Here is an 18,429-nt window from a genome sequence, read left to right on the forward strand (position 1 = left end):
GTAGATTTTTGAATGATCACAAATTCCTTTCGTAATCAGTATTTTATTTAAACTGTCAAATCAAATGTTTATTTATGTTTTTTGTTGCTATTTGAGCACACTACTTTCATAAAGAGAATGCTTTTATAAAACGGAGTTTAATATAATTAATTCATAATATGAATTAATTACCCTGTATTGTAGTTGTGTTATAGGAACTCAAACTCAAACTAAAAACAAATATTTGAAAAACCTAAAAAAAATCAATACTTGAAAACTTAAAATGACCGTTCTCTTTAAATTGCTTGTTACGTGTAATTATTTCTTTCGTAGACTTTTGTATTTTTACTACGAACGTAATTTATGATTACTCTATTACAAATATTGGGAGGAGAATTTTATTACGTATTTTAACTACGAATGGAACTCGTGATAGGGCTGTACATAAATAAAATTAATTTGAATTAACTTGTACGTATGTTAATAGCTGGATTATATTTTCATTCGTGGAAGAGAAAAGTGCAACTTTACAAATCATTGGTTTGATCCAACTTTATAATTATTATAATATAATTTAACACTTTATATTATAAAAGCATTGACATGGAGTTCCTGTAGATCAATACTGATGAAAAAAATTTTTTTTAAAATTTAAGTTAAAACTTTAAGAGCATATCTAAATTTATAAAAATCCTCTTAGTTTACACTTGTTTATAATAGAAAAAGCAGTTCCCGACTTTTCTGCGTTAATATAATTTATAAGTGATTTTAGTTTGATCATAGTAACTTTATGAACGATAATTGCGAAGGGACCGTTCGTGGTACGTTAAAATTTTAAATCATACATAAAAAGAAAAATTATATTTTACAGTTCAATTTCTGACAAAATTATATCTTTCTATCTTGATTGTTGTTGAAGAAGGTCAAGTTTTTCAATCTTTGGGAAAGAAACTCGAAACGAGAGTAAGTAAGACAGAAATTAAAAGAAAATAAAAAATTTATTGACATCTATAAACCGTTAAAATTTGAAAAACACCCATGATGCTTGAAAATTGAGGGGGGACCGGTTTATTACCGTGAAATCTATTTTGCAAATAAAACATAAAACTAGCAAAGTCACATGATCCAAGTTCAAAGCAAAAATTTTTGATAATTATGTATATATACATAGCTACTTCTCAGGTGTCAAAAAGTATGGGTACTTCTAGAAAAGCTACAGACATGGCACAAAAGGCAAAGAAAAATCTGACATTGGAACTTTTTAGCCTCGAAATAGCCCTATTTTAAGAATTTCTGAAAAATTTTTTTGTAACAAAAGCACGTTATTCTTTTATATTTTATATTATTAGAATCACAAACAAAGAAATAAATAATATTTGAAAATGATGCACATATTTTTAGTTTGAAAAATCGGAATAAGCATAAATAAATGTCAGCTTCTATCAAAGACATCAGATGTTTTGTGGCATCTGTTTACTAATACTCCATTTGTTATTGTTTTAAATATTATGCTTAGCCAGCAAACTTTAAAAAAATATACAGACACAATTTATTTACATAGATGCACTTAAAATTTCATTTTTATTGTTCGAGCGAAAAACTCTAAAATGCTAAATTCTAATACATTCATATGTACATACATATATTTAAATAAAATTATTATTTTATTTTTGCCTAAACCTTTTCTTTATTTGAAAAATTTAATTCTATAAGTTCATCACAGTTTTGAATATTAAGTTTCGTTAGAAACTTTAAAAAAGTAGGTGTAAATTCATAATTATGTATGTTTGTACTCAAAATTTTATTTCTTATTTTGCGAACGAAAAATTTTAAAATGTTCAATTCTAATACATACATATGTACATTGTACATATATTTGAATAAAAATATTATTTTGTTTATGCCTAAACCTTTTCTTTATTTGAAAAATTTATTTCTGTATGTTTACCTCCATGATTTAGCCACAGTTTTGAATAATATTCAATTCATATAGGAAGCTTACAAAAAAGTCGTTAGGAAACTCTAAAAAAATATACATGCATGCTTATGTATTTAAGATTTTTCCAAACTGTTATAACAGTATTTTTTTGAAAATTTTTCTTAAACTTTTTTAATTATATTTATCTGTTATATATTAAAAAAAAATAAAACACAAAATTTAAAGAAAATAAAAAAAAAAAATTAAAATAATCCAAGAAAAAGAAAAATACAACAATATCCAGGCAAGCATCGATCTAATAACCTTATGGTTATCAGGCTACCACTCTACCCAGGCTACGCAGCGCCTTGAATTTCCCTTTATAATTCTATATTTTATTCATATTTCGTATAACTCTTCAAAAACTATCCTATTTTGCATTATATATATATAGCTACTTCTCAGGTGTCAAAAAGTACGGATACTTCAAAAAAGATATGGGACAAAAGGCATTAGGTAGGTTTTTGCCTAAAGCAAGAAGCTTTGTAACCGCTATTTACAAAATGGTACTACATCTTGTAGGGGTAACTATACCAGCTATGCAATATTTAATTATAATTGTTCATGATAGCCAAATTATTTCCTGATCTTTGTGCTATTACAACATTTGCAATTTACTTTGGACTCAGAATAAACCGTTCTGCTGAGCAGTATTCGCAATACATTTTTCAGAAACTAAGGAGTTTGTTTCACATCCAAATCGTCTCAAAATAAAGTTTTACTGAAGCTTATACATATGTATATCGCATTAATATAAATTTATGTTATCTAAACAATATATTTTAAAAGAAATACAAAGTTTTCACTTTTATGTTTTGGATTACTTTTCTCAGTAAACGTCAGTTGGAATTGTTTTTTAAACTTAAAATTTTTACGAAATATTTAACATATTACCGGATTAACTCTTCAATATTTCCCTTGTTTATTTAAAACAAAACTACATGTGTTTAAATTGCTGAAATCTGATTTCTCCCGAAAGTTAGGTTTATTCTAATGCTAATCAGACGTAGCTTATGTATAAGATTTCAAATTAACCTGTTACCCAAATACATATTTCAAGAATGATAAAGAATGTGAAATCAGGCAGGCCGTAAAATACCTCAGTTCACGATGTTGGACATATCCCATCATCAAATAAATGACATAATATTTCATCAAAATCGGTATAATTTAATTACGCTTTCCTGCCATGAAGAAGTTCGCTTTAATCAGCTCGACATGCGAAATCTGTTGCTACCATATCACCTCTCTTATTGTATAAAAGAATGTTACATGAAAGTGAAATTAAAGATGAAAAATAAAATTAGTTTTACCCCTTTATAGTAATGAATTTGATTTCGACGCATTTTCAAAAATTAAAAAAAATTTGTCTATAACTCCTTATATATCTGTCCGTTTGTTTACAAAAGTTCTACACCGTCAAATATTCTACAAAACAGTTGTATTTAGTATTATTTCGCTTTTTACTTTAGTTTTTCCGGGAAGAGTAGTTTTGTTCAAAGTAGTAGCTCTTCAGAGTCAAGAGATGCATTAAAAACACATGCTATTATGCCCAAATACAATAAATTTGCTAATTTTACAAGCATAGAAAGTAAAGGATTTGTGCCATAAAAACCCCTAAACAAATGTTAGATGACCGAACTTTTATTTTTGTCTCAGAGGATCGTGAGCTGTCAAGTGAAGATATTTGCATAAAAAAGTTTTACCTCCTCAATGTCCTGATTTCTAGGAGAGTACTTAGAAACCGAACACCCTCAATAATACCATTCTTCGTATTTTTTTATTTATTTTGTAAATTCATTAATTTTAAAAACCTTTAAATTATTATTAGTTTTTACTAGTAGACTAAATGTTTTACCATCAATCCATAATTGCTGCATTTTGTATTCAAGTGAAATAAAAAAGTCTTTACCTTTAACAGAAGTGGATCTTCTTTACTGGTACAAATACATATTTCATTTAGAAAATTGCTACTTTACAAACCATTTAAAGTTTAAACTTTTTTAAATTTTGTTAGCTACTTTTAATAAGAAATCTTTTCGATTTGTAAAAAATTTATTTTGCTCATAAAAAACAAATATCTATGAGTGAGTGTCTACACATAATAGGTTAGTCCTTAATAGGTTAGAATGTTAACTTATAATGATTAATTTCTTTTTTAGTTTTTTCTTTTATTTAAAATATTTAGGCAAAAAAGCGATTGTAATTATTACCGTGTTTTTAAATATTTTATGCATAAAATTGAAGGGTTCCTTCCTTTTTTTAATTTATACATGTAGCTTTCAATTTGAATCAACAAGTCTAATCTTTCAATTTTCTAATTTAGGTAGATTTTTAATTTGGTCACTTTCATTTGTATTGCATTTATATTAGGCAATAACCACGTGTGACTTGAATCGTTCAATTTTATTTATATTTGATCAGTTTTCGTTAGTTTTTCTTTGTATTGCATATAACCAAAGGTTATTTAGTATATTGTTCAATTTTATTTGTTTGAATTTCATTTGAACTTCATGTCTAGTTTTATAAAATACTTTTATTTGTTTTGTATATTACATTGGTAAGGCAACTGATTCGGTCACTTTTATTTGTATAGAATAAAATTTCATTTACTTCAGGTCTCGTTCGTTTTTATTGGGTTTGGATTCAGTATATCATTTAGCATTACCCTCATTTTATTTATATTGGCAACTGATTCGGTCTCTTTTGTGTGTATACTATTTTATTTATTTTACTTGTGTTTTGCTTTTATCACTATTGCATATAGGAGTATGTCTTTCGTTTTTATGAGTATTGGATTTAGTACATCGTTCAATTTTACTAGTATTGTATTTATTTTGATAACTGATTCGGCCACTTTTGTGTGTATAGTATTTCATTTATTTCACTTCTCGTTCGCTTTTATCAATATTCCATATTGGAGTTTGTCGTTCGTTTTAACGAGTATTGGATTTAGTATATCGCTCAATTTTACTTGCATTGTGTTTATATTGACAATTGATTCGGTCACTTTTGTATGTATAGTATTTCATTTATTTAACTTCTCTTTTCACTTTTATCAATATTCCATATTGGAGTTTGTGGTTCGTTTTTATAAGTACATATTGCATATTCGTTATTTAGTATGTCGTTTAATTTTATTTGTATTGAGTAATATTAATACAGAAAGAAATAAGGAAAAATATAAAATGTATATCAATTACTAATGGAATTGAATTGAAATTCTTAGTGAAAAGAAGTGAACTAATCAGCTAAGTTCAGTGAAGTGATTCGTTCTTTAAGATTAGTTCGTTCGCGAACGAAACATGACTAGCCTGGTAACCTACTATACAAGTGGTTTTGTACTATGTAACAAATCGCGTCGCAAAAAATTTAAACTGCCAGCATTTTCTAAAATTTTTTTGATATTTCTGACAGTTTTTCAAAGAAAACTTTTGAAGAATTTTAAAATAGTTGTGCATTTAAATGTACATATATTAATGAGGCGCTTACTGTTCATTTAAAAAAGAACAACTTTTAAGAAGTTTAAATATTGCTTTTGCTCAGGAAACCTTTTCACTTATTATAGTCAAAATTTGTAAGGCTATAGATAAAAAGTTAAATCTCATAAAAATGAAAGGAGCAATGTCGAGAAAAAAGAAGCGAAAAAAATTTGGCATAGTACATGAATTTAAATCATAAACTGGAACGGTTTTGCATTTTATTTTGACCTAAAATAACTATAATTATTAATTACCAAAATGTTGTTAAATGCAGAAAATTTGAAATGCAAGGTTTTTTTAATTTAATAAAGCAAAATGAATGTAACACTTACTTTTTTTAGTTTTATTTTTTTAAAAACTTAGACTTTCGCAATAAGATTCATAAACAAAATGGCAAATGAATAAAAAGTATGCGAAAGGCACTAATAGTAATATCACTAATGCTAACATACTGATATTCGATTTACATAGTGTTGAATTTTATATGTGCAAATCATTTAGCGAAAATAGTACTACATAGTAGGCCACCAGGTCCTTTATTTTTTTGTTTGAATTACTTTTTGAATAATTTTTTTTTTAAATTATGATGTTCGCCGATTTTTACTTCAAGTTTCTTAAAAAAAAATTTACTAAAATCCTTTATATATAAAATAAAATTAAAAATAATATTATAATATAAAATAATATTATATTAATATATATTAATATATTATAATAATATATATTAATATACTATTTTTATTATAATATATATTAATATACATATTATAATAAAAATTTACTACAACTTTTTATATTGAAATGATATTTGTAGTCGACTGAGCACCATATCACAAAATTCAAATTTCAACTCAACATTTTTACTATAATTTTTTTCAAATATATTTTCGAGGTTTTTTCATATTATTTTGGGGCATATCTGAGAGAATTTTTTTTTGTTTAATGCAGGTGTTAAAAATCATCGAAAGACAAAGATAGGCGGACCCAGACGTCGTTAAACCTTTCAATAGTGGAGGACCTTCAACCAACCCAAAGCACATTTGGATGGTCATGAACTCCTGAAACTAGTCAAATTGACTAACCTTTAGTTTTGCTCAATCGTTTTGCAGAAGTGCTATCACAGCACTCTAGGCAAGTTCCTTCTAGGAAACGCCTATAAGGCGAGAGGACTCGACATTTACATTCTGTTCTAAACGGGTTCTATAATTCATGGCTCACTCCCTTATTTCCTCACTTAGTTAGGGAACACACAGATCCGAATGAATACCACCATTGCACGCATACCAGGGAGCGACAATCCAATTATGAAGGACCTTATAGGCTTTATCATTTGGTTATGTATCAACAACTTATATGTTGACAATCCAAGCCTGCCACCAAGATAGTTTTCAAAGCATAGTTTTCTCTATGCTTGTTTTTTATTTTGATTCTTTTCTCCCTTACATGTTCCCTCCATCCACGTTTAACATCCACAGTCATACCTTGATATTTCGGTGTGTTTTGGATTGGTACTTTAGCACCATTCAAACTCAATTGTGGTGGGTTACTAAATTTTGTGGAATTTACGTGTACAGATTTATTTTCATTTAGTCTTATTTTCCATGTAATTTTTCATGTTTTTGTTGATCCTTCAACATTAGATCCCACTGCAAAATGTAGGCTTTCGTATCATAATAACTTCCGTTTCCAAGCACCAGGAACATACCTCAGGTTAACAGCCGCATTTGTCAATTTTTTCGGCAATTTTCTTAATATCTCAGCAGTAATGATATCAAACTTAAGACCGTATTAGGTTTAAGCGACTGTATCGCTTAGCAAATTTCTTTAAAAATAAAGCGATAGTGATTTCTTTCTATATCAAAATCTTTTGCTAAACAATAGCACTAAAATTCAAACAGTTCAGCTTTATCCCATGATCCATCTGCTTTTTTCAGTGGGGAGATTAAGATAATTACCTGATACAGGTTTGAGTTCAGAGAATCTTATATCTTTCCAGGCGACCTTCTACATCAATTTGAGTAAAGCCTCCACTTCAGAATCTAGTTGACCTCCAGTCTGCAATTCAGCATTAACACTTACATTTCTAATAACATTATATCTGAAGCCTACCCAATATGTCATTTTGTTGACTAAAGTGAGTACACTCCGTTTGTTAGGTATTTTCTCATGTTTTTTGAACACATTTAACACGTTTTACTGACTATGAGAGATAAGGAAAATGTTAAATGGGTTAACTTTTAGATCCAATTGTATCGCATCGAAAAAAAACAAACAAAAAAAAATAACAAAAGTTTTAGAGAAATTTCGAGTTTTGTAAAAAAAAATTTCAAAAATAAAAAACAAAAATTCAGACTTGGACGAGCTGTATTTCGAAAACCATGCCTGAAATCAAGTTAGTTGTAAGAATAATCAAACGCCTGTAAAACGAGCTCCTAACGATAACTCTATGTTGTATAGTTCTGAGGTTATAAACATTTATTTAGCTCGAAAACGATTACATCTGCACTCGCCCCCCCCTCCCATCTAATGAGTAGTTTTATGAGTAGGTTAGTCTAATGAGTAGTTTTAGTTCAAATAACGATTGAAGATTGTAGTGACCTTAAAATGGCACAGTATTTAGACCCGCACCCCAATAAATAAACGTTTGAATAGTTTGAATATGAAGTTTCTTTGCACAACCCCATATCTCAATACCGTAAGCCCAGATCGGTTTTAGTATTTGATTGTAGATCAAAATTTTGTTGTGCTTGGAGAGCGAAGGTTTACTGCCAATTAGCCAATTTAGCTCTGCATACTTCAGTTCCATTTCAGCCCTCTCTTTCTTGACATGCTCCTTCCATCTCAATTTCGCATTTAGTATCATTCCTTAATATTTAGCTGAATTTTCATGTGGAATAGTAACGTTATTTATTGAAATCCGAAGAGGTTTTTCTACTTTTTTGTTAGTAAAGTTAACGTGTGAAGATTTGGATTCATTTACTTTGATTTTCCAACTCTTACACCATTGGGAAAGCCTATTGGCCCTTTGTAGTTTATACGCAGAACTGCTCTGTCATCCGCCATCTTTATATCAACCATCTCCGGGATATTACTGGTAAAGAGCAGATACGAAACTGGTCCTAAGATACTACCTTGAGGCACACCTGCTTGTATGTTTTTCAACTCAGATCTATCTTTTCCTTGCTTGATGTAAAAGACTCTTTCTGCCAAGTATTATTTCTATTATTTCAAGGAAGTTTTTTTGTAGATTTGTAGATTTGCAAGTTTTTTGGTAAAATCCTATGCAATTTGTAAACAAGACCTTCATGCCATACTTTATCGAATGCTTGCTCCACATCAAGAAACACTAGGGAACTAATACATTTTCCTTTTAGAGCTTATTCAATAATATCCGTTATTCGATGAACTAGTTCTATCGTTCAGAGTTGCTTCTTGAACCTGAACTGATGCGCTGGAATTATACTGCCATTTTCAATAACAGGATGAAATCTTCTTAGGAATGGTTCTTCAAACAACTTTGAAATAACTGGAAGTAACGAAATTGGTCTGTATGATGTCGTTTCGGTAAGGTGCTTTCCCAACTTTTGTATCATAATTTTCTCAACTATTTTCCAAGTTGCTGGAAAACGCCTCAGCTTGACTAAAGCATTCATTATTTTAGGAAAGAATGATATCGCTTTTTTAGGTAATTGCTTCAATATTTCGGCGGTGATTAAATCAAATCTCGAGCTTTCCTTCGCCCGTAGAGCTTTTATTTCCTATGATATTTCTTTTTTGTTGAAGAATGCTATATTATGCCCGTCAGGAATATGAGTTGATCGCTCAATTTGATATAAGATTCGATATTGTTCGGTGTAAATGCATCATACAGATGATCAGCAAATGTTTTTGCCTTTTCCTTATCGCTACGCGCCCAAGTTCCAACCCTTTTCCTGATTGGCGCCGAGTATTCTATTGGTCTTTTCAATTTGCTTATTGCTTTCTACAGCCAGTATTTTGTTTCTTTCGTAGCAGTTAAACTTTGTAAATATTTCTGAACAGGCTCTTCTTTCATATCTTTGATTAATCTTCTTAAGGTTTTTGATCTATTATTTAATATATTCTTTTTAGCTGGATTTTGTGCTTTCCCATGCTGCATTTTGTATATCTTTCGTGAATTTTTTTACGGCTGCTTCCAAATCTTTTTCTGTATCCAGTACTGCATTTGGGTCTATTCTTGCTTCTAAGTTTAGCTTAAAACTCGCCCAGTCCGCAGTTGCGTTAGAGAGAAGGTGTCTTTCCTTTTTTCAATACCTTCTCATAGCTGTCCTAGACAGAGGCGAAATTTTCTGCCAATCTTTATCAATTTTGTTATAAAGTATATCCAAAAGATCAGGTGTTTTGTCAAGATTTGTGGGCTAGTAGGTCGGCTAGTAGTCGCTGTACTTTGCATTGAAATCGCCTGCAGGAATAAATCTGTCCCCTAACAGTTAAACCACTTCCTTGAGAATTTGTTTTTTTATGGAATAATAAGGTGGGTAATACATGGCTTCTACCTGAAGGTTTTGTTTTGTTGATATTACCTTTGTTACACTCAGTTGTATTTGCTCATATTCAACCTTGCAAATTTCGAAGTGCTGGATTTCTTCCTAAATGATAACTGCACTACCACATTGCAATGGATTTTCGAAGTGCATTGCCAAATAGATTTTGTAACCATTAATTTTCATTTTTTTGCAATTATGGCATTCTGACACAAGACATGTATTTATATTTTTTAACTTTAATATAGTTTATAATTCTAATTTTTTATTGAGAATACCGTTGGCGTTCTAAGTTAGGATGCTCACTCTAGGAGTTGCTTTGGTATCAATCGGGGACTGGCTCACCTTTTGTGCAGTGATATCGGAGTATGTTACACCACTTATTATTTTCGCTGATGTGAATGCTGTCAGCTGACTTTTCAATTTTATATCTTTCCTCATTTTTCTTATTCTTTCTAGATCCTTGGCTACTACACATCCTCTGTAATTGGAAGAATGAGATTCTTTGCAATTTGCACATTTTGGTGCAACTGATTTTGGCTCTGTGCAGGAAGCTGTCGGGTGATTTCCTGCACATTTTGCACATGTAACTTCTCTGCTGCAAAACTTTTAGTATGGCCATAGCGTTGACATCTTTTACAACTCTGTTTTTTTAAAAGTCTCTATTTGAACTTCGTATTTTGAATATATGTGATATTATAAATTTTTTCGTTTCTCCCCCATTGTCGAAAAAAAGCAGGAATAGTGGATAAGATTAATTTCCTTTTATCATCTCCTCTAATTTTTTTAGCAATATTAGATGCTGCGTGTATTTTAAAGTTCCTTTTCTTTAGTTCTTCCACAATATCTTCTAGCAGACACGATGGTTGAACACTTCTTGCAACCATTTTAATTGACCTTGTATGTTTGTTTTCGTATGTATGTCATTCGTATTTCCTTTCATTTATTGCTTTAGTGAGATTTTTGTAAACTGTTTCTTTAACCACATTTATCTTAAACTATTTGCTGTTTAAACCTTTCACCTCGTAGCGGATATTTTTTTCCTTTTGAACACTTTTCACTGTGTTGTAATCGTTTATGTTACTTAAAACTACTGGTGAAGGCTTATGTTTCGCTCTCTTATCAAGCTCAGTTCTGCTTTCCTTTTCTTTCTTATATTCTTTTAAATTTTCCATTCGATTTCTTTGGGCAATTCATCTGTGAAGTATTCTTTTGGTATATTTTCTGTTTCTTTTGAGAGGCTACTTAGTTTGTTTCTAAGATCACTGCAGATCTAAGTTCACTTATTTCTCTTTTGAGCTCTTGCCAAAGCATTTTTAAGTCCTTAATTTTTTAGACTGTTTCTTTTGAATTATTTCTCTGTCTATTTCCATAGAGGTTTCCTTTGTCTGTTGCTGTTTTCTTGACTTTGTGGGGATCGAGGATGATGTGAAAGTCGGTGTTCCCGGTTGTTGTATTTTTATGGCACCAGGAGTGGACGTAGACGACCTGGCTACCACATCCTCGGCTTTTTTGTCCTGTTGTTCATTCTTGTAAATCTCTTACTACTTATAAAATGCTGTTCCCTGTTGTTTTTGATGAGGACCGTTGTCCTTCCGTTGATGCTGATGCTCTCTCTCGATGATCTAATTGATCCGCCCCAGAATCCACGGGATCGGTCTCCAAAGAGGACGGATTCTCCAAAAAATCTGGATTACCACCTAGGGTACTAATAACTTTTGTTTTATTCATTGCATCATATTCATTCGTACTCTTTATTGTGAAGTTTTCCCTCTCCTTCTAGTATTCGGTGGCTCCTGTGGAGTACAGACGCCGACCAACTCGCTGCTCACTGTGAGTACAAACGCGCCCAGATTTTTCGGAAGATGGCGAACGATGTCCGTCTATTTCAACTGGAAAGCTCGTTAGCCACACAAAAGTGCGTTACCAAGAGACACCCGGCAGAGAACTATGTTCCCTACCTTCGAGGAAGTGAGATTTGGATTTATTGGCAGAATTGCTCCATACAGTATTCCTTTCTAAGCATTTATGTTGAGAATGCATTCGGCTCTGGGCCTATCACCAACATTTGCCCTCCACGACATAAAATAAAGTTAATATAGGTTTTTTAGATTTTAAGTTAAAATTTACATTTGTAATTATTAGATTTTAGGTTTTAATTATTGTTATACTGCTTTTGTAATTTTATATTTATTATAAAAAATTAGTCGTTTCAAGTTGTCCCCTATAAAAATTAACATAATAAAAATATTATGAAAACACTTCTCTGAGCCGCGATATATAAATATATGATTTCTGATCTTTCGCCGCGAAAAGTCGTTCTTATTCTGTTTTCAACTTAAACTCTATAACAAAATGTTCAAAATTTATTAATGATTTGAGAAAAATAAATTTTTCCTTACCGAAAGTCCTATTTTTTAAACTGAAAGTAGTATTAAATGCAAATAATTTTTATTTTATATTATTTACTGTTATTTCCATATATTTTTGTTATATATTGATAAATTTGATATTTTCTTTCCAGCAAATACTGATTCATTTTTTCCTCATTTTTGGATCTCTTGAAAAATTGTAGTATATATTTCATTTCTTCTTTCTGCCAACTGAAGCAATTCTTTGCAATGTAATATACTTTAAAACTATTTACAAACATATAAAACTTCACTTCTAATAATATCGTAAAATTTATTATTTACAAAATAAAATTTCTTTAAGTGTTGAATACAACTTTTTATTTAGGTTTAGTTTTCGTTTATTTTTTGACGTTTCACTCTTTTTCGCCAGGATGTATTAAAGCAAAAAATGCGGTATAAGACATTCATAGACATGATTGATTTTTCGCAGTATAGCGAAATACATATATAGTTAAACCATGTGAACTATTTTGGTTTTATAGAATAGTTAAAAATATATTGCATATTCACCACGTTATGTTTTTAGATCACTGTATTCTGCAGTTATAGTTTTGCAGTATTGCGTTTATTTAAATATCTTATATGCTAAATGGTGAATAGAGTTTTGGCGGAATTACATTTTTTTTTGAATAAATTATTTTTTTATTTATAAATTATTTTTTTTCTATGAAAAAAATTTATAAAACTCAGAAACCAACGTATTTTATATACAACCAACTCCAAACGCTAACTATAATTTTGACTAAAAAATATGCATATGTATACGTATGTATTGTATTTTCTCTAATTTTTTATGATGTTACGCAATCTGCATGCCCATAGTAGTTGTGTTCTTCCTTCATTACTCGAATTTTCATACTGTTTCGTTCCTCTTTAACATGTACTAAATTTGTGACTTTATAGTTATGAAATTTCTATCTTCTTATTTGAATCCAAATATTTTTGAGGTGAACCACTGTCCTAATAAGTATAAGGCCACCGCATTAAAAAAAATTGAACTTCTTAAATCGGCTCAACTTCTATATACATAATTTGTATGTTTTTCCTTAATTAGAATTTTTCTTAATTAGAAGCATATTTTTCTTTAGTTTCAAAAAACTATTAAAAAAGTTGGTCCTGTTCGTTTTAAAAATAATTTTTATTTTCGTATATTATAAGAAAAATGAACAATTAAAACCTTTTAAATGTTCCTTTTTAGGCTCTCCTAACTAAAACTTCAAAAATAATTTTTGCATAATTGTGGTTGATTTTTAATAATTAAAAATTTTATTTTTATTTTTAATTTCATTGATTAAATGATATTAGTTATATGTATATATAAAAATGTAGCAACAAATTATTATTTCTATACCATGATTTTTTTCAATCTTGGAATAATTTTGCACCATATAAACAAAATAACAATGTTTTAAAAATTTAGACATCCTATGATTTTATCAAAATATCCTATTTCGGCAGATTTCAACGTTTTGACTTGTCGAAGATACATATTTTGTTATAATTCTAGGTTATTTCTAAGATATTTTGTTATAATATACAACATTTTCTTGGACTTAAACATGTTTTCAGTAAAGATTTAGTTTGATTTCGTTTATTTTGATTTTTTTTTCGTAATTTAACTCAATATCTTTTTAAATGGCAATAAGAAAGGCCTGTATCAATTGATTTTCTATAAATTTCAGGAAATATATTTTTTTTAAATTTTTGTGAATGTAAACTTCCTTCTTTTGACAATTGTTTTTTTTGCAAACATCAAAATAAAACTCTAAAATTTTGTATAAACATATTTTTAGGTTACATCTAAAAAGATGTAAATGACTTAAAACATGAAAAGACGGTGATATTTTTTTTTCTTCATATAAACTAAAAAAAAATAATTTTTTTTAAAAACCATAAAAGGAAAATTAGAGTTCCACTCTCTACGCAACAGCCTTATACTTATCAGTGCAGTGGGTGAACATTTGAATCTAGTAACACAAAGAAAAGTTTTTCTCTTTTTGTTTCCGGTTGCACATTAAACTAGAGTGCAATACCAAACGGAGAAACAACACAAAAATATTGTTTTTTTTTTTATAATATAGAAATTGTATTTTTAGAAAACAAAATTTTAAAAAGAGGTAAAATTGTGAAAATCATCTAAATATTTTCAAAATCATTCCCAATACATATATGTACATAGATAAGAAAATATAGAAAATTGACAGTTCGAAAAAAATGAAACGCTGATACTTTTCAGGGAACTATGAACATATTCAATGCTGTATAAACTTTTAGATCAGAAATACACAAATGAAAGAAAAAAAATTATACATAGTTAGATATGTATTGTTTTTTTTATGTTTAAATAACTGCCTACTTTTCAAATTATTTCGCTTTTATTTTATACCCCTCTCTCATAAAAATTTCATTCAAATACAATGCAGTATTGGAACAATGTGGGAATAAAGCAGAAAAATATATAAATCTTTATGAAAATTGGATGCAGTCAATGACACATAGAATTATGTACATAGAATTAGCAACAAAACTAAGTTGATACACTTATAACTTCATTTACATATGAATCAAAAATTGCCAATCATGATTTAGATAGATGAATATTGATGAGAATTTACGTTTACATTGCCATCAATCTCTATCAATCTTTCTATGAATTTATTGTCAAAGATGAACTTTATGTTTAAAAACTTAAAGAACTGCCACTCCACTGTTAAATAATACGAAAAAACATTAAAACCGCTCTTCGCAGCCCATTTTACACGAAAAAGTTATGTTAAAGCAATTTTTTGTTTTAAATTTATATTTCCGTTAATCAAACCCCGTCTACCAAAATGAAAGATCTGCAATCAATTTGAAGTTGTTAATTTTGGTACAATCTGATTTTTAACGAAAGTAAGAAAGTACTAAATTCACTTAGATTAAGTCAAAAACAAGCAAAGTAGACTCCAACTTAATATATTTTTGCAGACAAAAATGTTTAACAAAAAGTAGATAGCATATTCTGCGTAAAAATTTTGCAGTTTTAGTAGATTCCCTAAGTTTGATGAATATCATCAATCTTCATCAATCTCAATAATAATTGTTAATCTTTGGTTGACTTTGAAGGTTGACTACAATACACATTCAATTTTTATAAAAACGTAACATTTTCAAAGAAACATACTAATAAAAACGTAAATTTTGTTATAACTTTACTACTTAAATTTTGTTTTAAGAATATCAATCAAAAAAAACCTGAGAAACGGTAGGTGTAACTTTAAAAATTTATGTACTTCTGTATATGACCAAATTGTAGAGAATGTAGGTGGAACATCAAAAAAATAGCCAACTTTTTTTTCTGTTTTTTTTTTAATTTAACGTTTTTGAAATATTTTCAGTTCTTTCTTCTCAAAATGTCATTTTTAAGCAGCTATTAATCAAACACAGTCCGTGACTTTAATAATGCTTTATAAAAAGTTTAAGTACTTTTATATTAAGGTATTGGACCATTGGTGCAGTGGTTATGGCACCGGCCCTTTAACCGAAGGGTCTCCGGTTCAAGCCCCGGTCAGGTCACTATAAAAATTATATTCAATATTATATAACTTAATATGCAATACTAATAAATATTCATAATATTCGATACTAAGACTAAGAAAAATAAACATTATTAATAATTAATATAAAAAAATATTTAATATAAAAAAAAACTACGGTAGGCTAGTCACCTACCTAGACTATAGAAACTAGGGCATGATAGATATCATGCACTAGACCTATATTCCTCCTAGGAGTGAAGAAGGAAAAAAACTATTAAGGTATTAATACGATTGTATTACCGTCTCAGAGCTTGCAATACCTTTACCATTGTACAAAAAACTGTTACAGCTTTTGATACATTTTGGAATACAATTTTTACAATATTAATACGCACTTTAGCATTTGGTTGAAAATTTCAATTTAAAGCTCTGTGTAATTGTTAATTTTCAACAAACGTTACAACTTCATTAAAAACATAGCATTTTTATGCTGCATTTTGGGAAAAAACTTAATAAATAGCATTTTATTGCTGAAAATATATGCTATTTTATTTAGTTGATTATTTCTGGCAATATTTTTGTGACATGTATAAGAATAGCGTGCTCAATTTTTTCGTTACCCAATTTACTTTTATTTTGCGTATCCACTACGTATAGAGCGCATTTAGGAAAAGTGTACAATGTCAACAGCTTTTACTAAACTTTTTGGAATGTAATACTTTGTAAAGTTTACGTATTAAGCGCATTATTGAAGTCACGGAGTCTAACTAACTAAGAAGAAAAACCATACAACACATTATTCTAACTTCAACTATCTTGAAGTTGATATGGATGTTTTTATGAAAAACTACTGTTACACATTCAGGTTCATCCCTCATTCGAGCAATGTTTTTCCTAAAAACTATAGGGAATTACTTTGCGACAACCTATGTACATATACTTATATATCTATAGATTTGCTAATTATCAAGTTTTTTTTATTTAATATCAATAAATCTCTTATTAGATAGAATATTAATGAAATCTGAAAAAAAAAATTGAATTCTTTTTTTTTCAGTGCGAGAAAACGTCCAGTACCATATAATCGAGTTGGACGGTCATCAGTTAGTCAGACTGGACAAGCAGTGTGCAATATTTATACAACGATTTTGAAGAGAACCCTATCATCTGATTAAGGACAACATACCTGTACAAGGAATTCTTATGACGTTAGTAAAAAAACCAAAGTCGTTGCTGTTTCTGTTCTACACATTTCATAATATTGCAATAATTATTTATTCATACAAAAATAAAAAGTTGTTTAATAACAATTGAACTTGTATTTGAAATAAACTTAGATCATGTGATCTTTATTTGTAACTAAATTAAAATGTAGTTTCTGTTTTTAATTGCTTTTAAAACTCAAAAACTTATTTTGACTAGCGATTCATTTTTAAAATAAAAGGAAATTAGTGAAATTTTTATGGTTGCTGTAATTTATTTTGGTAAAAAACTCATTCTCTCTAATTTTTCGTAAGAATTTTTTTAATAACAGCCTTATCGTGCATCTCGCTTCTTTACTCACTTTTTATTCAGTTTCAAAGCAAAATTATAAGTATTTTCTAATGGATGTTTCACTTTTCCAATGAGATTACTTATTTTTTTAATTGGATTTTTGCATTTTTTCTCAACTGAATTCATAAACTGAATGTTTCACTTTCAAAAACAGCGAAAAACTTTTGTATACAATTAAAAAAAAACGAGATACGCAATCAGAATAATTCTTCTCACTCGAAAATTACATTATACAGTTACTCACTTTCTGAAATAGCGAGATTGACAATCAGGCCCTAATTGTAGGTAACTCCTTAGTGTATTTCATTTGGTTATAACAAAATGAATACGCTCCAGAGATATGTAAAAGACATGGAAAAGAGTACTCGTATCGTAAGAAATTGCAATGGCAGTTAAAAGTTGTCGTCTATGTCTAAGTGTAAGTGTAAAAAAAGAAGATAAACAAAACCTTGTAAGAGAACATTCTTTCATGGCAATTTTTCTTAGTAAGTATACCGCAAATTCTTTAACGTCAAAATTTTGTTTTTTGTCTGCAAGCTGTCTGACGTATAAAACTTTTACGGACAGAAATGTAGAAAACTTTTTACCCGTAATTGACTTTGAATTTTGATCATCCGTAAACGTCAAAACAAAAAAAAAATTTTTGTTAGATTTAAAATAATTTTATACTTACATATTAAAAATGAACAAAAAAAAATTTTTTTAGATTATTTTCAACGTAATGATAGTCACTTAATACATCAAATTTATTTACTGAAAAAAAAATCTACAATTTTGACGCTTAATTGATTTTTTTTAAACTTTTAAGAATTTAAACTTTGACTGAATAAATAGAATATTCGTAAACTCAGACAACTCAGATTTTGTAAAATTTGACGTTTAAGAATTTACCAATACTGTACAAATCTGACATCTTCTACAAGTTATGTTTTATGGTGCTGGTAAGGTACCGCTTTCTATATAAATAAATTTGATACATAA

General features: G+C 28.9%; 1 protein-coding gene across 5 annotated transcripts in view; it reads left to right on the top strand.

Annotated features, from left to right (window-relative positions):
* LOC129613890 (uncharacterized) overlaps positions 1-17,258 on the top strand; it is a 72,835-nt gene extending 55,577 nt beyond the window's left edge. For all 5 annotated transcript variants that reach the window (XM_055528200.1, XM_055528201.1, XM_055528202.1 and 2 more), the window contains one exon: positions 16,952-17,258. In XM_055528200.1, the coding sequence (XP_055384175.1) occupies positions 16,952-17,069 (118 nt within the window). In that variant the 3' untranslated portion in view covers positions 17,070-17,258. The remainder of the gene's footprint in view (positions 1-16,951) is intronic.
* Positions 17,259-18,429: the final 1,171 nt, after the last annotated feature.

This window comes from Condylostylus longicornis, unplaced genomic scaffold (assembly GCF_029603195.1).
Source record: "Condylostylus longicornis isolate FDR11 unplaced genomic scaffold, ASM2960319v2 ptg000094l, whole genome shotgun sequence".
NCBI classification, from domain to species: Eukaryota; Metazoa; Arthropoda; class Insecta; order Diptera; family Dolichopodidae; genus Condylostylus; species Condylostylus longicornis.